The following is a 27,109-nucleotide window of genomic DNA, read 5'->3' as shown; positions in this document are numbered from 1 at the left end:
AAGTGCACCTTCCAAAATCTGTCATTAAGAGAGAGGGAGTTTCTAAGAGTCCAAAGGCAATTTCTATGATTGGCTGGATGAGTCATTGCACTTATTGGCCCTGCCTTCAACGTCTCTCATTGGGTTGTGCAGTTTTACAGCTGCCTCTCATTGGGCCAGTAGGAGAGAGTGGGCCGGGTCTTACTCTTGTTCTCTGTGTTTGAGTGTCTGTGGATGGGTAAGACACTCTCTCTCCCATCCTGGGAGTAACTGCTTGTGTTAGTACCTTTCTGTAGGCTGTGTGAGTGTGTGTTTGGGTGTGTGTGTGAGAGAGAGAAAGGGAGAGAGTAGCGTTTATGTTTCACCTCCCTGTCTCCCTATTCCCTGTCCTTCCTCTCCTCTCTACTCCTCTCTCGTTCCCTCTCCTGGACTACCCCATTGGGACCTACCCAGACCCCTTCCCTGCCTGGACCCTCTACTCTCCATCCCTGTGACTCTCCTCATCTGTCCATCCCTCCCTCTCCCAGGTCAAGGTAAGCACCACTCTTTCCTATTCAGAACAGGACTTTATCTAGCTTCCTCTAATTTCAGATGTCTGATGAATTACGACCCTGGATAAGTTTACACCATATTGCAGTTTTCTAATCAAGTGTTGTCAGGTCAGAGATATTCAAGACAGTTGGCATTGCATACAGCCCAGTGATCCTGAGAAGCTCTCTTCCCTTTTTCCTCCTTGGCTGCTGTTCAAAAACGCCTGCTTGCCTGGCCCTTCTTCCTCCATGCAGATCATGGCTCTGGTGAGTCTGCTCAGAGGGAGGCAGGGAGGGAGAGAAAGAAGCAGGGGATTAAATCAGCCAGCAAGGCCACATGGATTTCATCTACCCAGACTAAGCTCAGTCTAAAAGAGGTCCATTATCTCTCACCTCTATTTTGGTCTTTGAAACATGGGTATCCTGCTCTCTGGGCATGGCAGTCTCACCTCATTTGAAAGTTTAAAATAAAAAGTAAATTCATGCTCGGGTGCAGTGGTGGTTGTTTGTACCAGGCTGACACGTGTTTTGTTGTTCTTTTAGGCTGTTGTTGTCATAGGCTTTGACCTAATTAGCCCACAGATGCTCCAACAGTAGGTACAAAACAGTATCCCTACTTCCCCTCTTAGAAATGCATTGTCTCCTGTACTGTGGAGGTTGTGGGAGCACCATTAGCCAGCAAATGGAATTATGTTGCACACAGGATAATTGCCTTACCAGATAGTGTAATTACCTGCTAAATTGAATCAAAGCCATGGCCTCACTGCATTCCCTTCTGTAAACAGGGTTTAGAGGGAAGGCATGCTGACTGGTACTGAGGAGGGACAGGATGTGCTCTGCTGGCTGTCTGATTGGACTTCCTGTTTTGAATCTAGTTAGGAGGGAGGGCTGAGTGTGTTGATGTAGTCCCTCAAATAAATATTGTCCTGTATACATACGACTGTGCTTTTACTAGCCAGTTAGTACCAGTACATTGTAACTACTGTGACCTGCATGTGATACCGGTTTGTTGGGGTCATCTTGACTCATTTCAAACATATATCAACTGGTGGTGATTATACAAATATTCTCATGGCATCTTGTTTTATTAGATGCATAGCTACTTGTACTAGAAACAAACAGAGTCAAATAAATGTGGACATTTTTCCCCCTTACAAGCTTCACACGTCTTTGTTAACAATCCAACGACTGTTGTTTGGAGTAAGAACACAAGGATGCGGTGTCTATGGCTTGAATAGTCGAGCGACGAAACGGTTCGCCAATAGTGCTGTTAACGTTGTATCCTTGACTTCTCAGTAACCCTCTGTCTGTACAGTCGGACAGCAGAGTTCAAAAGACATTCAAGATGCAGAACCTGCCATTCAGGCAGTACTGTGTCTTATTGTTCCATTGTCAACCTCTCAATAGGATGGATTCATGTTTTTTAACGAGTGTGGGAAATGCAGCTCAATAATGTGACTTTTATTGAAATCGTAAGAGTAGTTCGAATGTCATAATAACTCTCTGAAGTGTGCAGGTGTTTGCAGTGGAGCCGTATCATGTTGTAATCTATGTTCAGTATCGGCTCTATGCTTCCATAGTACTGCAGCTCTGAAACATACCTGCTGTGTACATGCCTCAGGGTTTTGGCAGTTCCATTTACTCCCATATGGCTCTACAACAAGGAGCTGACATGAGCTGTTTTTATCAGGTGTAAGGAGGAAAACTGATGATGATGGCTTATAGAACTCAGGGCCCCAAATGGAACAGAAAACGCAGCCGTATGGAAATTGGAGGACATTTTGACAGATCTGACGTGTAAGTGGTTGTGTGTGTGCGTGCTAGCACCTTCTTGTGTAAATGTGTATTGTCCTGTCAACAATAAGGGAGGAAGGACTTTACTTACCCATTGATGGACGTTAGGGATGATACAATAGCTTCTCATTACCACACCTCTGTGTTCAATAGGCTCATTAGGTTGTATTCTATTCTAAGTCCTCCTGCACCCATTTGCACCATAACTCATGACAGGATGTAGTGTAAGTGATACTCAGGCCTGAGAGAGAAACCTGAGTCCTCTCTCCGTTCACTGGCCACACAGAGGAGAGTTATGGCCTGGGAAATAGAGATATTTCTGTCTCAGAGAAAAACAATCTCTCTCTCTGTTTGTCCTCTCTCTTCCTCTCTCTTTCTCATCTCTCGATCTCTGTCTTTTTCTTTCTTTCTCTCTCTCTCTCTCTCTCTCTCTCTCTCTCTCTCTCTCTCTCTCTCTCTCTCTCTCTCTCTCTCTCTCTCTCTCTCTCTCTCTCTCTCTCTCCCTCTCTCTCTCTCTCCCTCCTTCCCTCCATAACCTGGTTTGACAACCATTAGTCAGTTTTATGATGTTGACAGGAGGATTATAGACGGCTCACTGTTTCCTTTAGACACATTTCCTCCTAATCGTCTGCAGGTGCAGCACACGGAGTTGAAAGAGCAACTGATGATTGTCACTGCAGCTTCTTACAGTAAGCCGAGCCACTCTCCCAGATCGCTCCCTCTTTGGGAAGGGGGGGGGGGTAAAGATGAGTACGAAGCACAGAATACTCAGGGGACGAGGATGTGTAAAATATAATTTGTCTTCATCCAATCGGTGATGCTGTTTTGTCACGTGTCTATGCAAGCATTGTCTGTCCCTGTTTGGTACACAAGCATTTCTGGAGAGAATGGATTGTCTGGCCGTCTCGGTTGACACGCACACGGCAAAGTTGTTGTTGAAACAACCTTGTGCAAACCATCTGCACTTCCAGGTTAGCTACAGTACATATGAACTATACACACCTATAGATGTAGAATAGGATCAGAGACGAAGGCAGACATCTCAGTCCTCTCTTTGAGCTGTTGTATTTCTGCCTGTATTCTAGAATTAGCTGAGTAGACCGGAACAGGGAATTCGCCTCAGACTGACATGGAAATCATGTTATACACACTATTTAGTCTTATGGAACTCAGTCTCATTTCAAAGCATCGCATTTTGGTTGATACCGCAGCCCTTGTGACTGTTGTTGTCAGAAAGCCCTGACTGTGTGGTTCACAGGGTAAAGTTACACATACTAACAGCCATAATTTCAGTACTTAAACCAACATGGTGATTATCATCACTAACATACTCTTACTAACAGCCATAATTTCAGTACTTAAACCAACATGGTGATTATCATCACTAACATACTCTTACTAACGGCCATTATTTCAGTACTTAAACCAACATGGTGATTATCATCACTAACATACTCTTACTAACGGCCATTATTTCAGTACTTAAACCAACATGGTGATTATCATCACTAACATACTCTTACTAACGGCCATTATTTCAGTTCTTAAACCAACATGGTTATTATCATCACTAATATACTCTTACTAACGGCCATTATTTCAGTTCTTAAACCAACATGGTTATTATCATCACTAATATACTCTTACTAACGGCCTTTACGATGTTGATGTCAAAGCAACGTACAATTAGAGAGCAGGGATATTTCTCTCAGCAAGAGGTTGAAAGAGGGAGAAAATGGAGGGAGGAAATAAAGAGGTAGATGATTACTTTAAAGGGGCAATCCACAGTTGAAATAATGATAATTATTTGATAATGATAATGTTTCCACTTTCAAATTCATAGACAGAGATATAGATGCAAGGTTAGACCAACCAACATATCAACATTATAGTTATAAGCATGTTTTGAGGCTAGGCACTGTTTGTTTACAAGTACAATGTTTACAAACATTGGAGTAAAAGAAGTTTATATTTTGTGGTTCTGATGGAGTACGGTAGTTGAACTAAGCTCATAAGGAATCTATAAGTTATGTTATTCAAGAATCAATGGGTACATATCATACGTCCATATGTCCAAAAATGTACAGTTGAAGTCAGAAGTTTGCATACACCTTAGCCAAATACATTTAAACTCAGTTTTTCACAATTTCTGACATTTAATCCTAGTCAAAGGTCAGTTAGGATCACCACTTTATTTTAAGAATGTGAAATGTCAGAATAATAGTAGAGAGAATGATTTATTTCAGCTTTTATTTCTTTCATCACATTCCCAGTGGGTCAGAACACTCAATTAGTATTTGGTAGCATTGCCTTTAAATTGTTTAACTTGGGTCAAACGTGTTAGGCAGCCTTCAACAAGCTTCCCACAATAAGTTGGGTGAATTTGGCCCATTCCTCCTGACAGAGCTGGTGTAACTGAGTCAGGTTTGTAGGACTTCTTGCTCGCACACGCTTTTTCAGTTCTGCCCACTCATTTTCTATAGGATTGAGGTCAGGGTTTTGTGATGGCCACTCCAATACCTTGACTTTGTTCTCCTTAAGCCATTTTGCCACAACTTTGGAAGTATGCTTGGGGTCATTGTCCATTTGGAAGACCCATTTGCGACCAAGCTTAACTCCTTGAGATGTTGCTTCAATATATCCACATAATTGTCTTTCCTCATGATGCCATCTATTTTGTGAAGTGCACCAGTCCCTCCTGCTCCAAAGCACCCCCACAACATGATGCTGTCACCCTGTGCTTCATGGTTGGGATGGTGTTCTTCAGCTTGCAAGCATCCCCCTTTTTCCTCCAAGCATAATGATGGTCATTATGACCAAACCGATCTATTTTTGTTTCATGAGACCAGAGGACATTTCTCCAAAAAAGTACGATCCCCATGTGTAGTTGCAAACCTTGGTCTGGCTTTTTGATGGCGGTTTTGGAGAAGTGGCTTCTTCCTTGCTGAGTGGCCTTTCAGGTTATGTCGATATAGGACTCGTTTTACTGTATATATATAGATACTTTTGTACCTGTTTCCTCCAGCATCTTCACAATGTCCTTTGCTGTTGTTCTGGGATTGATTTGCACTTTTTGCACCAAAGTACGTTCATCTTTAAGAGACAGAATGCGTCTCCTTCCTGAGCGGTATGACGGCTGCGTGGTCCCATGGTGTTTATACTTGTTTACTATTGTTTGTACAGATGAACATGGTACCTTCAGTCGTTTGGAAATTTCTCCCAAGGATGAACCAGACTTGTGGAGGTCTACAATTATTTTTCTTGGCTGATTTCTTTTGATTTTCCCATGATGTCAAGCAAAGAGGCACTGAGTTAGAAGGTAGGCCTTGAAATACATCCACAGGTACACCTCCAATTGACTCAAATGATGTCAATTAGCCTATCAGAAGCTTCTAATGCCATGACATCATTTTCTGGACTTTTCCAAGCTGTTTAAAGGCACAGTCAATTTAGTGTATGTGAACTTCTGACCCACTGGAATTGTGATACAGTGAATTATAAATTAAATAATCTGTCTGTAAACAATTGTTGGAAAGATTAGTCGTGTCATGCACAAAGTAGATGTCCTAACCGACTTGCCAAAACTACAGTTCATTAACAAAAACGTTGGTGGAGTGGATGAAAAACACGTTTTAATGACTCCAACCGAAGTGTACGTAAACCTCCGACTTCAACTTTAGCAACTGCAGATTGCCCCTTTAAGGTGGTGAAAGTGAGAAGGGGCAGAAGACAGCACAGGACTTCCTTTTAGAGGTCATAAAATATGAAACCGTCTGATTCATCGTGGTAGGCTTTGCTAAGAAGCCTTCTGATGTAATAGCATATTGCATTCAGAGCATTTCTGTCCTCAGTCCAACAGGGAGTTGTATTTGAACACAGTGACCAACAGAGGGCACTGTTATCCTGTTGAAACAGCAGCCACAGCGGTAAAATGACTCCTTTCCTTTGGAAGGCCAAGCACATTGAACACATACGACTTGTCCTAAACCACCCTCAGAGTGGCAGGTTATCATTGTGTGCCATTGATGTTGACGACATCCGCTGACCTCCCACTGGCCGACTATCTAATCAAGATCTGGAGACAATGTCATCATCTATATTATGGTCAATTCTATCTAAAGCATTTCAGGGGGTCCAATAGGGGAAATCAGAAATAATAATGGAAGAGCGGTTGATTGAGATAGTCAATGTTCAATCAAAACTCACATTTAACCCCTGCCTGCAAATGTTTGACTCTTTCTCTAGTCTCTGGGTGGATCAGAAGTGGAGAGGTGGAATCTTCCATGTTATTCTGGAATGTGGGATAAGACAGGGTCCCATGACATGGAGGAGAACAGCAAGGAGATTTCCTGGACCCCTCTTTGGTAAGAACAGCATGATCTTCTGACATTACCCATTAGGCTGATAATCAACACACACACACACACACGCACGCACACACACACGCACGCACGCACGCACACACACACACACACACGCACGCACGCACACACACACACACACACACACACACACACACACACACACACACACACACACACACACACACACACACACACACACACACACACACACACACACACACACACACACACACACACACACACACACACACACACACACACACACACACACACACACAAATACACACATACACCTTTTCACACAATATAAGGAGGCTGTTATTTTCAGCAGCAGAAGGGAATGCTACTAATTTGAGTTTTTGTTGAGTTTACTAATGATGAAAGCCATTTATGCATACACTAATGGTGTAGGTCCACATATGGTGTTTGTTCTGCCTTTTAGCCAGGGGCAGACTGACCATCTGGCATTTCGGGCAAATGCCAGATGGGCTGGTCCAGTTTTAGCCCATTGGGCCTGTCTAACTTGGGTTTGTTGTGCAAAATTATCTTTATCTGAATAATATAGGGGGCCTCAAGGAATAAAATGGGCCATTGAGGAGCCTCAAGAAAAAAAATGGGCCTTCATGTGGGCCTCAAGGAAAAATATGGGCCAATATGTTAGAAATGCCAGAGCCGATTTCGGGCCCCAGTTTTATTATCTTCGACCTAGAAGTGGAGGCTTTCACCTACTGGAGAAATACTAAAAGATTAGATGTTCCATAACCTGTAGGTAGGTAGGAGTGGTTCTGAACGGATAGTTCATCACTTCTGCTCTTTTCTATAACCTGTAAGAAACACTATATATGGTCTATTCTTGGCATGTAGGTTTCTTACTTATGGTTGGCTTCTTAGTTATGGTTGGCACAAATTGAGACATGGGGGAGGGGAATGGGCAGGTTATACTGTATGCAAATGTGGTACTGTAGTTACTGTAGTATTTACTGTAGTGATTTTGCTGAATATAGTATACTGTTGTATTTACTATAGTATTCTACGATGTACTACAACATGATATAGTAATACTACACATGATCGAGGCATACTTCAGTGTGTGGTATAGTATTCTACAGTATACTACAGATTACTACAAAATTATGTAGTAAGTACTGTAGTACGCTCTAGTAAACTGGAGCATTTTTTCATGTGGGCTGAAATAATTTATTTTACAGTATGCTCTATTTTACAGTACTGCGTTTCAGTCATGAATATTCACATTTGTCTGTAATAAAAAAAAGTGGTAACAGTTTGAAATGTATTCTTAATGGTTCTTATGTTTTCCTCCTCTCTCTAGAATGGGTTGATGCTGGTCCTGCTGGAGCTGATGATCTGAACCAGTCTGTCAGCCACCTAGCTCTCCCTCCTCCAAACACAACCACTGCCCATGTCCTGATCCCAGTGGTCCAGCTTGTCTGTGGTAAGTCCCTACCTACCCCTCCCCTGCCCTCCCTCCCTTGCCCTGCCCTGCCTTACCCTCGCCTCTTTAGTTTTTTTCTATTAAAAGCACATTAAGTCTATGCTTAACTAAAGACGCCCAGTGCAGTCCATAGGCCTACACCCGAGGCCTACACCTGAGGCCTACACCCGAGGCCTACACCCAAGCTGCTGCAGAGTTTAATGTGTAGTGCCATGGTTGCAAAGGGCCATCTCTGAGGGTCTGGTGACTTTCTTTGCCTCTAGCCTCTGTAATGCTTGATGTGCCACTGTCAACACACACACACGCGCACACACACACACGCACGCACGTACACACGCACGCACGCACACACGCACGCACGCACGCACGCACGCACGCACGCACGCACGCACGCACGCACGCACACACACACACACACACACACACACACACACACACACACACACACACACACACAGTGGCTAAGGCCACTCTCCCTCTGACACCCTGGGTATCTTGTGTCCTTTGTCACCGCAACTGGCTCTGCCGCACTGGCAGCTTTAGCTTACAGCCAGTCAGTGCAGGAGTGTGCAAGTGCAGGCATTTGTGTGTCATTTCTTGTGCATTTGGTGTCTGTGTGTGTGGTCTGTAGCCTACTTGTCAGGGATAAACATGTGTCCCAGTCTCCAAGCTTTAAGTGCTCACCGTGGTGAGTGGGTGGTGAATGGTGATACGTACAGTATGCTTAGAAGCCTCTTACCTTGGGCCTCTTACCTTCTGTGATGTATTCTACAGTGTTTGTATAGTCGTCCCGGTCACCAAGCTATGAGATTGAAGACCTACAGGTGAGAACATGCCACCTCCCTCTGCACATGTGGGTGAGATGCTCCGGGTGCCAGTTCAACTGACGGGGTCAAGTTCAATTTATATCACACTATGTGTCGGCAGTATTAGACAAAGTGTTTCTATTGACCCCAGGATCAACAGTGCAGGTATAAACAGGCACACATACACATACACACATCTCCCTCAACTACCAGCAAAATGTGCACAGTCATTAATCATCTCAAAACAAGTGATGTATGCTTCAGATAGCCTACGAGAAGACAGTCAAAGAGAGAGAGGAGAAAAAAGAGAGAGAGGAGGGATAGGAGAGAGTAGAACACAGAGAGGGAGACCCTAGAGCATGGTACATGTAGCTTTATCCATCTAAACAAAAAGGGAGACAAAGTCCCCTCTCTCTTCTGTGCCCTCTGCAGATCCTTAATGGAAGAGACAGATATTACAGACTACCACTAGTGCTTCCACTAGCTGCACCCCGCAGTACTCTGGCTGGTTATAATCTCTGTCCTTTATCCATGGTGGTGCAGTACTCTGGCTGGTTATAATCTCTGTCCTATATCCATGGTGGTGCAGTACTCTGGCTGGTTATAGTCTCTGTCCTTTATCCATGGTGGTGCAGTACTCTGGCTGGTTATAATCTTTGTCCTATATCCATGGTGGTGCAGTACTCTGGCTGGTTATAATATCTGTCCTGTATCCATGGTGGTGCAGTACTCTGGCTGGTTATAATCTCTGTCCTGTATCCATGGTGATGAAGTACTCTGGCTGGTTATAATCTCTGTCCTATATCCATGGTGGTGTAGTACTCTGGCTGGTTATAATCTCTGTCCTATATCCATGGTGATGCAGTACTCTGGCTGTTTATAATCTCTGTCCTATATCCATGGTGGTGCAGTACTCTGGCTGTTTATAATCTCTGTCCTATATCCATGGTGGTGCAGTACTCTGGCTGTTTATAATCTCTGTCCTATATCCATGGTGGTGCAGTACTCTGGCTGGTTATAATCTCTGTCCTATGTCCATGGTGGTGCAGTACTCTGGCTGTTTATAATCTCTGTCCTGTATCCATGGTGGTGCAGTACTCTGGCTGGTTATAATATCTGTCCTGTATCAATGGTGCTGTGGTACTTTGGCTGGTTATAATCTCTCTCCTATATCCATGGTGGTGCAGTACTCTGGCTGGTTATAATCTCTGTCCTATATCCATGGTGGTGCAGTACTCTGGCTGGTTATCAAATCAAATCAAATCAAATGTATTTATATAGCCCTTCGTACATCAGCTGATATCTCAACGTGCTGTACAGAAACCCAGCCTAAAACCCCAAACAGCAAGCAATGCAGGTGTAGAAGCACGGTGGCTAGGAAAAACTCCCTAGGAAGGCCAAAACCTAGGAAGAAACCTAGAGAGGAACCAGGCTATGTGTGGTGGCCAGTCCTCTTCTGGCTGTGCCGGGTGGAGATTATAACAGAACATGGCCAAGATGTTCAAATGTTCATAAATGACCAGCATGGTCGAAAAATAACAAGGCAGAACAGTTGAAACTGGAGCAGCAGCACAGTCAGGTGGACCGGGGACAGCAAGGATATAATCTCTGTCCTATATCCATGGTGGTGCAGTACTCTGGCTGTTTATAATCTCTGTCCTATATCCATGGTGGTGCAGTACTCTGGCTGGATATAATCTCTGTCCTATATCCATTGTGATGCAGTACTCTGTCTGGTTATAATCTCTGTCCTATATCCATTGTGATGCAGTACTCTGTCTGGTTATAATCTCTGTCCTATATCCATTGTGATGCAGTACTCTGGCTGGTTATAATCTCTGTCCTATATCCATGGTGGTGCAGTACTCTGGCTGGTTATAATCTCTGTCCTGTATCCATGGTGGTACAGTACTCTGGCTGGTTATAATCTCTGTCCTGTATCGATGGTGCTGCGGTACTTTGGCTGGTTATAATCTCTGTCCTATATCCATGGTGATGCAGTACTCTGGCTGGTTATAATCCCTGTCCTGGATCGATGGTGCTGCGGTACTTTGGCTGGTTATAATCTCTGTCCTATATCCATGGTGATGCAGTACTCTGGCTGGTTATAATCTCTGTCCTGTATCCATGGTGGTGCAGTACTCTGGCTGGTTATAATCTCTGTCCTATATCCATGGTGGTGCAGTACTCTGGCTGGTTATAATACCTGTTCTGTATCAATGGTGTTGCGGTACTTTGGCTGGTTATAATCTCTGTTTTATATCCATGGTGGTGCAGTACTCTGGCTGGTTATAATCTCAGTCCTGTATCCATGGTGATGCAGTACTCTGGCTGGTTATAATCCCTGTTCTGTATCGATGGTGGTGCAGTACTCTGGCTGGTTATAATCCCTGTTCTGTATCGATGGTGGTGCAGTACTTTGGCTGGTTATAATCTCTGTTTTATATCCATGGTGGTGCAGTACTCTGGCTGGTTATAATCTCTGTCCTGTGTAAATGTAAATGTAAATGTATCGATGGTGGTGCGGTACTTTGGCTGGTTATAATCTCTGTTTTATATCCATGGTGATGCAGTACTCTGGCTGGTTATAATCTCTGTCCTGTATCCATGGTGGTGCAGTACTCTGGCTGGTTATAATCTCTGTCCTGTATCCATGGTGGTGCAGTACTCTGGCTGGTTATAATCTCTGTACTGTATTCATGGTGGTGCAGTACTCTGGCTGGTTATAATCTCTGTCCTGTATCCATGGTGGTGCGGTACTTTGGCTGGTCATAATCTCTGTCCTGTATCCATGGTGATGCAGTACTCTGGCTGGTTATAACCCCTGTCCTGTATCCACGGTGCTGTGGTACTTTGGCTGGTTATAGTCTCTGTCCTGACCTACATGTCTGATGTCATCACATAGCACTAAACCGTATAACCCACATGTCTGATATCATCACTAATTCTAACCGTGGATGGATTTTCCATCAATGTGGTCATTTGACTTGATTAGTGTAACTTGTACTGTATAGGATATGTTATTTAAACAATTACACCCAAGGGGGGTGTGGTATATAGCCAATATATCACGGTTAAGGGCTGGTCTTAGTCGTGGTATATTGGCCATTTACCACAAACCCCTGAGGTGCCTTATTCCTGTTATAAATGGGTTACCAACGTAATTAGAGCATTAAAAATAAATGGTTTATCATACCAGTGGTATACTGTCTGATATACCATGGCTGTCAGCCAATCAGCATTCAGGGCTCAAACCACCCTGTTTATAATGACTTATAGAACACTGACAAATCTACAAATCGCTCGTTGAGAAATGATGTCGCAAAAACAACAATCTATTGAGGAGGTGAATAGCGTCAGTGAATGTTGCGTTTGATTAGAAGTTGAAAGGACTATTCCTCTGTATGTACGGACACTGGCATTACTAAAGGAAGACCACATACGACACGTGACACAAGAGACAGACCAACATGGTTGAAGTTCCATTTCACCCCATTCATTATTGGTTTTAGCTGCAAGGCAATGTGGACCCATTACTGGCTGCATTGACCACATCAGTGGAGAGGGTCAGGCCATATTTTCCATTAGGGGCTGGGATTGTTGGTGTGGATTATGGGGCTGTGGGGGCACAGAGGGGAAGGGGAGGCTTTTAGAAGGGGAGGGGAGAGGAAGCAGCCCAGCAGAGGAGGTCTGTTGTTTTGCCTGAGACAGAAAGAAGTGCCGTGCACTCTTATCCCCACAGGCGTGTAATGCTGCTCATTGGGATGAAAAGATGGTCAAAGATTACACGGCTCTATTCTATGATCAAAACCGGACATCAGGGCCCAGTTTTTCAAAAGCGATGCGCAGAAATATAAAATGCCTAGAAACAGAATGAATAGAGCAGGAGTCCCCATTCAAGTCAATGATACATCTGTCCTATTCATTCTATTTCTATGCATTTAATCCTATCCGATAGGCAAAATCCAGATAAGTTTAGAAAAACTGGGCCCTTGTTAAACTTGTTAAAGCACCATTCTGCCTGGCTGTAAAGTATGTTGTAAGACAAATCTTATTCAGTGTCTGTTTGTTAGGTACTGTAGACAAAGCATGGGACCAAGGGCATGTGGCTTGTGGCTTCTCCGCAATCAATAATGACATTTTTAATGATCATGCAGCCCAGGATACGTTAGTTGGTTGCATAAAAAGTATTGATATAAAATGTTCATTGGGTCAGGGGAAGTGCTTAGATAATCGCTTCCACAAAAGGCCCTTTGTGAAACACACACGCACACGCACACGCACACGCACGCACACACCCAAACACACACACACACACACACACACACACACACACACACACACACACACACACACACACACACACACACACACACACACACACACACACACACACACACACACACACACACACACACACACACACACACACACACACACACACACACACACACACACACACACATAGACACACTCACACAACACTCGTTATTTGGTACCTCAGTGAGGTCAGCCCCGCCTCCTTCAGTCACCACGTCAACAATCACTAGCAGGATTGGCTGTTCCTCCTGATCCCTCTCTCCCTCGCTCCCTCTCTCCTTCACGCCCTTCTGCCTCCATCAGGCCTGCCTGTACCTGACAGGGGACTGGGGTGGCTATGGGGAGGGTGCTTCTCCCACCGAGGGCTAGTCTGGATTGGGCTGGGCTGGGCTGGTCACCTTGCTGGAGGCTATGAGGGAAAGTTTACATATAGAAGCAGGCCAGCCAGCCCATACCTCAGAGTGTCCATTGTCCTCCATGTTTGTCTGATCCCAAACTGAACCTCCATCTCCTCCTCTGGAACTTTCCCTTCATCTGAACCGGTAAGATACTGTATACTGCCTGACCATATGAATACTACTAGGTAAAGAGGCCTTCTACAAGACTCACTCTGGACCTTTTGCATGGACTTGAGATGTAAATATCCTTGCCATCTCAAGTGCATAACTGTTTATTGCAAAACATGCACTGTGACTGCCTTGGTATATGGAGGAATACATTGGCCACGTCCCAATACTCTCAAATGTATTTCTTTCCTTCATGAGCACTGATAGGTGCAACGACTGGGACAGGTTTCCCAGTTCCACAATATCACTTTCACCTATCAAGTCCTTTCAGATCAGTGGGCCCTAAGGAAAGGAGACAAGGAGAGGACGCTGTCTAAAACTATAGGGACAAGGCCTTACATGGTAATAACTTGAGGAAAAATGTTCAAGTCTGTGTCTGTGGGGCTTCCACCATGTACTCTTGGTTTTGAAGGAGAGCCAACAGCGTTATTTGAATATAAAGCAGATTCCCTGTGACACTGTGCCTCTCTCAGCCTCTTGTGATTCAATGTGGAGCAAATTGAATGCTCTATTTGTGGTATTCTCCCATGGGCCAATCGACAGGCGGGGAGGTAGGGCGGCTATGGGGATCATTCTGTGTTTTTGGGGGGATAGATAGATAGATAGATAGATAGATAGATAGATAGATAGATAGATAGATAGATAGATAGATAGATAGATAGATAGATAGATAGATTGTGGCGACCTAAATGCCAGAACCGGACAAGAACCTGACACCCTCAGCACACAGGGGGACAAACACCTGCCTGCAGTTGACAGCATTCCCTCCTACATATGCCCCCCTGGGCACAACTATGACAACATAACAAACAAAAAACGGGTCACAACTCCTGCAGCTCTGTCGCACGCTGGGTATGTACATAGTCAACAGTAGGCTTCGAGGGGACTCCTATGGTAGGTACACCTATAGCTCATCTCTTGGCAGTAGTACTGTAGACTACTTTATCACTGACCTCAACCCAGTGTCTCTCAGAGCGTTCACAGTCAGCCCACTGACACCCCTATCAGACCACAGCAAAATCACAGTCTACTTGAACAGAGCAATACCCAATCACGAGGCATCAAAGCCAAAGGAACTGAGTAACATTAACAAATGCTATAGATGGAAGGAATGCAGTTTGGAAACCTACCAAAAAAACAATTAGGCAACAAACAAATTCAATCCCTTCTAGACAATTTCCTGGGTAAAATGTTTCACTGCAATAGTGAAGATGTAAACTTGGCAGTAGAAAATCTTAACAGAGTAATTTGACCTCTCAGATTCCCTATCAAATCTAGAAAAACAAAGAAAATGAACAACAATGACAAATGGTTTGATGAAGAATGAAAAAATCTAAGAAAGAAATTGAGAAACCTGTCCAACCAAAAACATAGAGACCCGGAAAACCTGAGTCTACGCCTTCACTATGGTGAATCACTAAAACAATAAAGAAATACACTACGGAAAAAGAAGTAACAGCACGTCAGATATCAGCTCAATGTAATTGAAGAATCCATGGACTCTAACCACTTCTGGGAAAATTGGAAAACACTAAACAAACAACAACACGAAGAATTATCTATCCAAAATATCCAACCCAAAAAGGCCTGTGGTGTTGATGGTATCCTTAATGAAATTATCAAATATACAGACAACAAATTCCAATTGGCTATACTAAAACTCTTTAACATCATCCTTAGCTCTGGCATCTTCACCAAAAAATGGAACCAAGGACTGATTCCCCCAATCCACAAAAGTGGAGACAAATTTGACCCCAATAACTACCGTGGAATATGCGTCAACAGTAACCTTGGGAAAATCCTCTGCATTATCATTAACAGCAGACTCGTACATTTCCTCAAAGAAAACAATGTACTGAGCAAATGTCAAATTGGCTTTTTACCAAATTACCGTACAACAGACCATGTATTCCCCCTGCACACCCTAATTGACAACCAAACAAACCAAAACAAAGGCAAAGTCTTCTCATGCTTTGTTGATTTCAAAAAAGCCTTTGACTCAATTTGGCATGAGGGTCTGCTATACAAATGGATGGAAAGTGATGTTGGGGGTAAAACTTACGACATTATAAAATCCATGTACACAAACAACAAGTGTGCGGTTAAAATTGGAAAAAAATGCACACATTTCGTCACACAGGGTCGTGGGGTGAGACAGGGATGCAGCTTAAGCTCCACCCTCTTCAACATATATATCAGTGAATTGGCGAGGGCACTAGAAAAGTCTGCAGCACCCGGCCTCACCCTACTAGAATCCGAAGTCAAATGTCTACTGTTTGCTGATGATCTGGTGCTTCTGTCACCAACCAAGGAGGGCCTACAGCAGCACCTAGATCTTCTGCACAGATTCTGTCAGACCTGGGCCCTGACAGTAGATCTCAGTAAGACCAAAATAATGGTGTTCCAAAAAAAGGTCCAGTCGCCAGGACCACAAATACAAACTCCATCTAGACACTGTTGCCCTAGAGCACACAAAAACTATACATACCTTGGCCTGAACATCAGCGCCACAGGTAACTTCCACAAAGCTGTGAACGATCTGAGAGACAAGGCAAGAAGGGCATTCTATGCCATCAAAAGGAACATAAATTTCAACATACCAATTATGATCTGGCTAAAAATACTTGCCCTTTATGGTTGTGAGGTCTGGGGTTCGCTCACCAACCAAGACTTCACAAAATGGGACAAACACCAAATTGAGACTCTGCATACAGAATTCTGCAAAAATATCCTCAGTGTACAACGTGGAACACCAAGTAATGCATGCAGAGCAGAATTAGGCCGATACCCACTAATTATCCAAATCCAGAAAAGAGCTGTTAAATTCTTCAACCACCTAAAAGGAAGTGATTCCCAAACCTTCCATGACAAAGCCATCACCTACAGAGAGATGAACCTGGAGAAGAGTCCCTTAAGCAAGCTGGTCCTGGGGCTCTGTTCACAAACACAAACACAACCAAACAGACACAACCAAATTATGAGAAAACAAAAAGATAATTACTTGACACATTGGAAAGAATTAACAAAAAAACAGAGCAAGCTAGAATGCTATTTGGCCCTAAACAGAGAGTACACAGTGGCAGAATACCTGTCCACTGTGACTGACCCAAACTTAAGGAAAGCTTTGACTATGTACAGTCTTAGTGATCATAGCCTTGCTATTGAGAAAGGCCACCGTAGACAGACCTGGCTCTCAAGAGAAGACAGGCTATGTGCACACTGCTCACAAAATGAGGTGGAAACTGAACTGCACTTCCTAACCTCCTATCCAACGTATGACCATATTAGAGATACATATTTCCCTCAGATCCACAAAGAATTCGAAAACAAATCCAATTTTGATAAACTCCCATATCTACTGGGGGAAATTCCACAGTGTGCCATCACAGCAGCAAGATTTGAGACCTGTTGCCACAAGAAAAGGGCAACCAGTGAAAAACTAACACCATTGTAAATACAACCCGTATTTATGCTTATTTATTTTTCCTTGTGTTCTTTCTTTCCTTGTGTTTCTTTCTTTGTTTCTTTCTTCCGGCGCCGACTGAGATGGCCGCCTCGCTTCGCGTTCCTAGGAAACTATGCAGTTTTTTGTTTTTTTACGTGTTATTTCTTACATTAGTACCCCAGGTCATCTTAGGTTTCATTACATACAGTCGAGAAGAACTACTGAATATAAGATCAGCGTCAACTCACCATCAGTACGACCAAGACACTGTGTATAAGACAGTAGTTTTGGAATTGTTAGTTAGATTACTTGTTGGTTATCACTGCATTGTCGGAACTAGAAGCACAAGCATTTCGCTACACTCGCATTAACATCTGCTAACCATGTGTATGTGACAAATAAAATTTGATTTGATTTGATTTTGATAACCATTTGTACATTGTTACAACCCTGTATATATATATATATCTGTATGTATAATATGACATTTGTAATGTCTTTATTGTTTAGAAATTTCTGTATGTGTAATGTTTACTGTTCATTTTTATAGTTTATTTCACTTTTGTATATTATCTACCTCACTTGCTTTGGCAATGTTAACACATGTTTACCATGCCAATAAAGCCTCTTGAATTTAATTGAATTTAATAGATAGATAGATAGATAGATAGATAGATAGATAGATAGATAGATAGATAGATAGATAGATAGATAGATAGATAGATAGATAGATAGATAGACGTTGAGTGTTTAAGAGGACATATATAAACCGAGATATGCTTCTTGCTTTCCTCTGAACAATTCAAATTTAGGTGGGACACACTCCTCATTTTTTGTGTTGCCCCTAATCCAATGCCTGTACCCCCGTAGCCCACATCGCCCCCCTTAAACCCTCCACCCCCTAAACCCTCCACCCCCTAAACCCTACATTCTGTCTGTGCTGCTGGGGTCCCTGCACAACTGTCCATCTGACACCGGGTTGGATTTTAGCTGGATTGGATAATCTGGACGGGATGCCTCTAAAGCTCCCTGTAATTCCACAAACACTCACACACACACGCAGATTAAAAGCCAGCCGGGAGGAGCCAGGTTGGTTCGAGGGCGGCTGGATCTTACGACAGACATGTGATGTGGGGTCTGGGCTTTGATCTCTGCATCGCCATCTCTCTACCAGCCTCATCCCCCAGGGCACACAGACCACCACCCCAACCCACAAACCAACCACTAACCCTGGTGGTCCCTTGTCACAGACCACCACCGCAACCCACAAACCAACCACTGTTAGTCCCTTGTCACAGACCACCACCCCAATCCACAAACCAACCACTAACCCTGGTAGTCCCTTGTCACAGACGTTGGGGGTCTGTGGGTTTGTGCTGGCGTTCCGTGGCGGTTGTTGTATCTGAAAATACTTTGGGTGTTGTGTTCATGATCAGCAAGAGAAGAAGGCGGTGGGTTGGTGGGTTGGTGGGTTGGTGAGTTGATGGGTTGGTGGGTTGGTGAGTTGGTGGGTTGGTGAGTTGGTGAGTTGGTGGGTTGGTGAGTTGGTGGGTTGGTGGGTTGGTGAGTTGGTGGGTTGGTGAGTTGGTGGGTTGGTGGGTTGGTGAGTTGGTGGGTTGGTGAGTTGGTGAGTTGGTGTGTTGGTGAGTTGGTGGGTTGGTGAGTTGGTGGGTTGGTGAGTTGGTGGGTTGGTGTGTTGGTGAGTTGGTGGGTTGGTGAGTTGGTGAGTTGGTGGGTTGGTGTGTTGGTGAGTTGGTGGGTTGGTGAGTTGGTGAGTTGGTGGGTTGGTGGGTTGGTGAGTTGGTGGGTTGGTGAGTTGGTGAGTTGGTGGGTTGGTGGGTTGGTGAGTTGGTGGGTTGGTGAGTTGGTGTGTTGGTGGGTTGGTGAGTTGGTGATTTGGTGGGTTGGTGAGTTGGTAGGTTGGTGAGTTGGTGTGTTGGTGGGTTGGTGGGTTGGTGAGTTGGTGAGTTGGTGGGTTGGAACAATTGACCTACAGGACAGGCGAGTGCCTGGGGGTGGCTATGCAGACTTTGACACCCCGCCTCTGTAGACATGCCCCAATGCCAGTGTGCCTCACTAGGCACCCCCATTGTTTTCTGTTTGGGGGTCGGGGAGGGGGGGGTGGTGACCCCATCCCGCCTCATCATACAGCCTATTTACAGTAGACCACAACATCGTCAGTGTAGTCAGGGTATCACACTGCCACAAATTGTTCGGCTAGGATGCAAGGCTGTTTCATTTCGTCATTTTATTTACAGAGGGGTCACGGGTTCTCTGTCTCGCCCATGTGATTTGGCCTTTCCAACCAATCAGATATCCCGATCCAGACTGGGCATAGCAAAGGGGAGAGGGAAAAAATAATTTTCATTCTGTGTTTTTTTAATCTTTTGCGAAACGTCGAAAGTGGTCGCCATCTGTTTTACGCTGCAACGAAGGTAATGCCTATTTTTCAGCTTCTAGATCAGGTTTGAGGAAGGCCTCTGATGAGTCCAATGATCATATTGTTACTATTCAAATATGCATTTATTTTTATAAACATATATGGTGGAAATGTAAAATAGTGTAATTGACTGTATCATATGTACGTACAGTAGGCTACTGTTAGACCATGTGTAAAAAAGGCTTCATGGGTTGTCTCCTGGCTTTAAACTGGCAGCAGGAGATATTGGCCAATGTTGAGTTGGGAAATGTCTTCAATAATGAATGAATGTCTGTAGAGTTATCGTTAAGTGGTGCGGGAACAGCAGCCGTTGACATGGTGAGAGTTTATTATCTCAATCACATCCTTATTTGAAACCCCTTTGTTTTGTAATACAGTGGACATCGATCTGACTCCATTGTTTTAGCCGTTGCTCTTAGTGTGTCCTTCATTAGGCAAATACAAAGGGTGTTGCGACCCCATGTGTGTGCTGTGAAAGTATTTCTGTATTCCCTTGAGAATCGCCGGTTAGCTTGTTGGTTGGTTGGACCCCTCTCTTTGTGGTCCCTCCATGTTCCCTGCTATTGACTCACCCTTGTGATCGTATACATTGGGGCTAATTGTTTAATGGAATCATCGGTTAATTGTTCCTTTAAGGTGGGTTCTAATGACATTGTGATGTTTTGCAGATCAGAAGTGGCGTCGTTCTATTGCGATAGGTTCCGCTGACCTTGTCCACACTGAATGGTAACAGAACCTGATAGCCCATGAGATGGATGTATCTAGTCCTCACGACCATTATCCCAATCATGCTCACAATCAAATTAGCTCTCTTGATGGTGTTCTTGGTCTGTAGGAACAGTCAACGTGTCATTTGGCATTATCACTACTTCATGTGAACCGTGGGATTGAACTAAGGAAGCACCAAATCGTTGGAATGTACGTTTCCTCCGTAATGGTTAGGACAGGTTTTAAAAGATCACAGAATTGTTCAAATATTGCAGAATCGACATCTCAAATAACAATACCGAAGGCTGGCACTATTTTCTGTTGTTGAAATGATAAAATGAATATTTTGTATTGGAATTTAGAAAACTAAATATCCTTGTAATCTATCAAGGAAGTAAAAATACTACGATCAAAAATTATATTATAGAATTTCAAAATGATAAAAAAAAGATATGTGTTTACACTCGACCCATTTAACATGACTGTGATCTGTAAATCCATGCATGCTCATTCAGTGGAGCCTTGACTTAGGGACAAGCTGTGATCTCATGTACATTTGTGGGGAATCTAAGATGGCCGACCGCCCGCTCTTCTTTTACCACCACAGCCACAGTACAACATGGTAATGCTACAACGCAAAACGGGGTCTACATTCTCTATCCCGTCGTAGGCAATGGCACATTTTACAACCCCATTTTGTGATTGGATTCTAATTAGGGGACAGTGACAAGTGTTTTTGGGGCCACCCATGCCCCATCCCTCTCTTCTCTCCAGTGTCGCCTTGCCTGGTGAGGGCACTACTCAGTGCGAGGGAGTGAGTGGTCGCCCCTGTTTTGACTGTGATGTAGGCTGAGGTCTCAGCGCAGGGGCGGCTGATCTAGAGTGACAGCTCTAGAGTGTACTGTCACAGCCGGGTAGAGGAGAGGAAGGCCATTCGCTCAGCACCACAGACGCCCCCTCCCCACCTCCCCCCTTCTCCCCCCTCCAATCACACTGCAACCAAAGCCTAGTTAGTGTCAGATGAGACCAGAGCTGCTGCTCACATCTCAGTGTCCTGCATCTACAACACATTCTATTCTATTCTATTCTATATTCATTGTCCCCCATGTAAGAGTTTATTTTTCAAAGGAAGATCTGACAACTTGGGTGGGTGCAATTCTGTCTCTGGCCCCTTCGGTACAACAACAAGTATATTTGGTTATTTTATTTTGCAACAGCAACACAAGTTCAACTTGAATATCTAATATCAACATGTACTTCTCTGCTGTCCACTGTGGCCCTTACTTACTGACAGCAGGGCATTTTTGAATCCAGCATTCCAATCTATTAGAAGTAGAATGATGATTTTAGTGACAGGCTCAGTCATGCAGGAGACGGTTCTGCCTGAGTCATGAAAGTAGATGGAGTTCTTCATATGGGGTTTCCTTCTGTGACGTCCTCATGGTATTGAGGATACATAGGACATCCTTAAGGCTCAACATAGGCCTTCTAAAAGGTTAGAGGTGAGAGGTCAACGGTGATTGACGGGGCATATCGGTGCTATTTGAGGGTGCTGACATGCTTTTAGTGAGTAGTTCACTGCAGCTACTTTCCTAATGAAAAGTCTGTTTAGTGCGTTCAAAATGTAGAATGGACTGGATCCCCTGGCTGATGTTTCTCTTGGCTCCTCATAACAGATTACAATGCTGCGTCACTCATCTCTTATCTTTGCCTGCAAACGTCCCTTTTCTAGTTTGCTTGTGTGTTAACGCATGCTCTATTAATTACACTGTGATTGAGCTCAAAGGTCATTTGTAGAATCGGGGCCAATTAGAGTCGGAGCAGGCAAACATACAGAGTATGTGAATGTGGGGTGCGCTGCTTGTGAAAAGCCAACGTCTTGAGTCACCCTCAGTTTAGTGGTCTCCCTCTCTCTACTGCTTTGGCTCACAAGGGTATGCTTACGGAGGGTTTATATCAAAATCATAACGACATATCTCTAGCTCGGTGGATTAAAATGGAACAGATGACGGGGCTTTGGCCGAGATTATACTGCAAGTTCTGTCCTCCATTTTCCCATTCCTCCAGATCTCAGTCTTTTTCTCACGTGCCCTGTAAGAGCCTTTGGGTTGATGTTTCATATAACCAGTCTCTGACTTTGTGGAGATTTTCAAACAAAACACATTTTCCAACACAATCTCCAATCTCTTAATAAGGAAATCTTAAAGATGCTGATTGCATGTTCTCTTTGGTCTAAGCTTGAGCAAGCATACAGTACACACATGCACATGCACCAACTCACACACATGCACATGCACCAACTCACACACATGCACATGCACCAACTCCCACATATGCACATGCACCAACTCACACACATGCACATGCACCAACTCACACACATGCACATGCACCAACTCCCACACATGCACATGCACCAACTCACACACAGCTGACCGGAAGCAGGGAAGGGCAGAGGTGAGGCCGGATAAGGTGAGGCAACACTGCAGAGAAACTTGCTGGCTCATTTCTACAGTGCATGATAAGACTGCAGTGCTGATCCACTTCCAGTCAGTGTGTTCCTTTCTTTTGCCCAGCACTAATCAAGGCATCTGGACGGCCTCTGTCTGTCATTCCCGGGTGATGTCACCCAATTCTCCCAAATACCTTTCTCTCCATTTCTTCTTTCCTTCCTGACTGCTGACAGAATCATTTCAGGTGATCAGTGATGGCGTCACTTCTATTTAAGTCTCACCTGTCTCAGTGGAGGGGGCCGTGACTGTACTCACTCAGAGCTCTCTCCTGCCCACCCCCTTCAGATACTGAAGGCAGCTATCTTTTCATATTTAGTTCAAGTGTTCTCGGTCACTCACAGTCCAGTGGTTCTACATAAGAGGAGGCATCCTCCATTGTTAGCTCTACATTAAAGAGCCAAGGAATGAAAAGAAAGACAGGCAGATGTAAAGCTTCTTCTCCAGGAGTGATGCTGCAGCCTGCTGTCTTTTCTGCACTGGGCTGAGGGCAGGCAGGGCAGCAGACGAAGGGAGAGATGAAAGAAAAGGAAGAGCCATTTTGTGCACGGTGTTGTCCACCCGAGCGTAAAGCGTGATTAATTCAATAGCAGAGCACCATAGAGGAGGAGGCCAGCAGCTCTGCAGCTCAACATAGCTCTCTCTGACCCACTTACTAACTACATCAGATGTCACGAGAAATACTGCTCTCTCTCTCTCTCTCTCTCTCTCTCTCTCTCTCTCTCTCTCTCTCTCTCTCTCTCTCTCTCTCTCTCTCTCTCTCTCTACCTCTCTACCTCTCTCTCTCTACCTCTCTACCTCTACCTCTCTACCTCTACCTCTCTACCTCTACCTCTCTACCTCTACCTCTTTCTCTCTACCTCTTTCTCTCTACCTCTTTCTCTCTACCTCTTTCTCTCTTTCTCTCTACCTCTCTCTATCTCTCTCTTTCTCTCTACCTCTACCTCTCTCTCTCTCTCTCTCTCTCTCTCTCTCTCTCTCTCTCTCTCTCTCTTTCTTTCTCTCTCTATCTATCTCGCTCTCTTTCTCTCTCTCTCTATCTCTATCTCGCTCTCTTTCTCTCTCTCTCTCTTCCTCTCTCTCTCTCTCTCTCTCTCCCTCTCCCTCTTTATCTCTCGATCTCTCTTTTCTCTCTCTCTATCTCCCATTTTCTTTATTTCCAACTTGTTGATGTAATAACTCTGTTAACAGAGAGGATTGAGAATGGTCAACACATACAGTACATTGTCCAGAGCACTGAAAATACACTTGAAAACACTATTGGTCGAATGCAGACAATTGGTTTTGATAATGTAGTGTTCGGTCGGACGCATTTATTAACCTTCACTCTGTTGCCTCACTCTTGAATACAGTGGTATTGTGTCCTGAATTGCATACCCTACTAATAGATTCTAATACATAACTGATTGCGCTCAGATTCAAATGTGAACGGTTTGGGATGAAATTAAATATTATTCAACCAAGGGACACAATAGGCACATTTTATGCTGCCGCTGTCTCAAATAGAGTTCCGTCTGAGAATGGTGTCTAATATTTAGCTCTTGAAATAAAAATCAAGTTGACTGGAAGGCATGGATGGGGCATGGATGAATCATGAGTCTGTGACCTAATTCTATTGTGCTGCAGTGGATGAGGGAGAAGGTGGTGGATGGTAGGAGGGCTATTCAAACACACCACCAGGCACACGAGAGAAAATACATTCTCATTTCAGACACACATGACGGCTCTCAGGAGGTGTGGACCTGATTGGAGTCTATATGATTTGTTTTCTGTGTTATTGACTTGTTAATTGTTTACTCCATGTGTAACTCTGTGTTGTCTGTTTACACTGCTATGCTTTATCTTGGCCAGGCCGCAGTTGCAAATGAGAACTTGTTCTCAACTAGCCTACCTGATTAAATAAAGGTGAAATAAAAATAAATAAAAAAATTCTGCATGCCGCCTTTTGAAGAATGCTTCAAATACTCAACCCAATTCCATGGCATTTCCATCACCATGTATGCCTTCACGAAGACCAGATGTGGAGGCTCCATATAAACCAGTATTTTTATTACAATACCACAGAGAGTGGTTCCATCCTCTCATCTAGTTCTATCACCAAAATACCACAAATAACCCCAGCCAGCCTACCACTCCCCACGTGCACCCCCCCCCCCCCCCCCCCCCACACACTTGGTTTTAGTGGGTTTATTTCTGTCCCTGACCAGGCCCTGTGGCAGACCTGCACCACAGGCCAGGCTCTTAAACCCGGATTAAGGCTTTTTATGTAATCTGACCTCTGGGAGATTGGAGAGAGACAGCTGGTTGCAGAACCCTTCGCTCCCTTATCTCAGAGACCTCCCGTGGCCTCCCACTCTCTCCGTTTGGCCTCTCATACAACCTCTGGTTCTCACTCTTTCTTTCTACAACGGGTTGGTCAAAGCAAGAATTGTGATTGGTTGAGATGTGTTCTAAGCCATACACGAACAAACAGTTTAGCAGGGGTAAGCCTATGACGTAAAAATCTTGTTTTCTGTTCCATCTGAGAAATCTCTAAGCATCTAGTGTCTCATCAGCCCAGCCAGCCAATTCATTAACTTGGTTTCCACTGCAAAAAGCATCTTGACATTTTTTCCCCCATGTTTCTAGCTTAATATTTGGGTTTTATAACAACAGGGGTTTGTCCAAACATCGCTGTCTGTCTCTTGACATTTGCAACATTGTTTCAATATTGAAATTCGATCTCCACTGTCCTATTAAGAATGAACGTGTCAGGACGGACATCTTTTCTCAGCCAGTCGTAATCAAACATCGTTTTTATGGATACATACAAAGAAATTGAATGCAGCAACGTTGCTGTTATTCTAGCTGCACGGTTTGACGTGACTGTGTTAGCCGTGGTTGGCTAGCAAGCAATGGATAAGAACGTTGCCAGCCATCATGGCAACGGAACATTTAGAATGAACGACTTCACATTCTATATCCATAGATATAGAACGGGAAATCTTTTCTCAGCCAGTCGAAATCATGAATCAGGATCCTTTGTATGGATATAAATAAAATAAAAAGGTCAAACAACATTAAATGGAGCTACTCATTTAGTTCTGGGTTCAGGGATTATGGCCTTCCCTGTCCCTATACTTTTATGATGTACAGGTGGAGGATCTTAATTTGATCACCCTTCTGTTGCTCAGAATTTTCCTGCACCGCAGGAAATGAGGACGAGTTTCGTAATTTACATGAATTCACTGAAAACCAACACCATCACACAGTTATATTAACACTATTGCACTTTTCATGTAGGCCACTTTTGGCCAGCTAATAGCCTAACCACTGATCAAGCAACATTATGGAGTAAACATTCAAATCCTGTTGCTGCAGGATTCTTTTGCTGCGACAATATAGGTCAAATTAAGATCCCAGAGTTAAAGATTGTCCTCCAGAGTTAAAGCACTGTCTGCCACTCACACAGTCTATAAAACTCGTCCTGTCTGAACAGAACTCGAATGGTATTCATGAGCTGGTTCATTCAAAGATGATATCCATCAATGTTATCCAGTGGTAGTTTGGTACCTCTGTTTCCAGTGGGCCTAATATTGAGTGGTCGTGTCTCATCCCTCTTGTCTTGCAGGTGACTGGTTGGCTGGCTGTGGCATCACACTCTCATTGGCCCTGGGACTCCTCTTCTACGTGACCACACCCCTTCCTTCACATCCAATCCCAACATGGAACCACCCAAGGTGCAGCAGCCAGGCGAAGGAGGCCTCAACGTCACCCTCACCATCAGGCTTCTGATGCACGGCAAGGTACAGTACACACCGGCTGGGTTCCAATACTCTCATATGGCTTACTTTCCTTATCTCCTTTCCTTCACGACCACCGTTGGCTGAATGGGCTGGATAGGTTACTGTATATCAAGTGTTTTTAGATCTGGTGGTTGTGAGGGACGAGGAGAGGTCGCTTTTCAAGGTTTTGGGGATAGTCTCTGTCATGTGTTGAGTTGGACGTTGATGCTAACTGTTGTTGAACCTCTGTTTCTTTGCAGGAGGTTGGAAGCATCATTGGAAAGGTAACTATCATGTTCATAAACACATCACAATCGTATGAATATTACAAAACTGTTTCAAGACGAGTACATTTTTTAAAATGTGACATCTCTCCGATGTTTTAACTGTTGTCTGTCTGCTGTCTGTCTTTTCAGAAAGGAGAGACAGT

General features: G+C 44.0%; 1 protein-coding gene across 24 annotated transcripts in view; it reads left to right on the top strand.

The window, feature by feature from the left end:
* Positions 1-233: 233 nt before the first annotated feature.
* Positions 234-27,109, top strand: part of LOC124011246 (poly(rC)-binding protein 3-like) — a 35,746-nt gene continuing 8,870 nt past the window's right edge. For 8 of the 24 annotated variants that reach the window (XM_046324423.1, XM_046324422.1, XM_046324415.1 and 5 more), the window contains exons 1-4: positions 19,460-19,692; positions 26,526-26,700; positions 26,940-26,963; positions 27,096-27,109. The exon at positions 27,096-27,109 is cut by the window's right edge. In XM_046324423.1, the coding sequence (XP_046180379.1) occupies positions 26,620-26,700; positions 26,940-26,963; positions 27,096-27,109 (119 nt within the window). In that variant the 5' untranslated portion in view covers positions 19,460-19,692; positions 26,526-26,619. Of the gene's footprint in view, positions 513-6,548; positions 6,668-7,997; positions 8,121-19,451; positions 19,693-26,525; positions 26,701-26,939; positions 26,964-27,095 lie in introns of those variants that run through there. The other 16 variants (XM_046324421.1, XM_046324420.1, XM_046324414.1 and 13 more) reach the window with 9 other exon arrangements.

This window comes from Oncorhynchus gorbuscha, linkage group LG23 (assembly GCF_021184085.1).
Source record: "Oncorhynchus gorbuscha isolate QuinsamMale2020 ecotype Even-year linkage group LG23, OgorEven_v1.0, whole genome shotgun sequence".
Classification (NCBI taxonomy): domain Eukaryota; kingdom Metazoa; phylum Chordata; class Actinopteri; order Salmoniformes; family Salmonidae; genus Oncorhynchus; species Oncorhynchus gorbuscha.
This window is presented reverse-complemented; position numbering and strand designations above follow the sequence as displayed.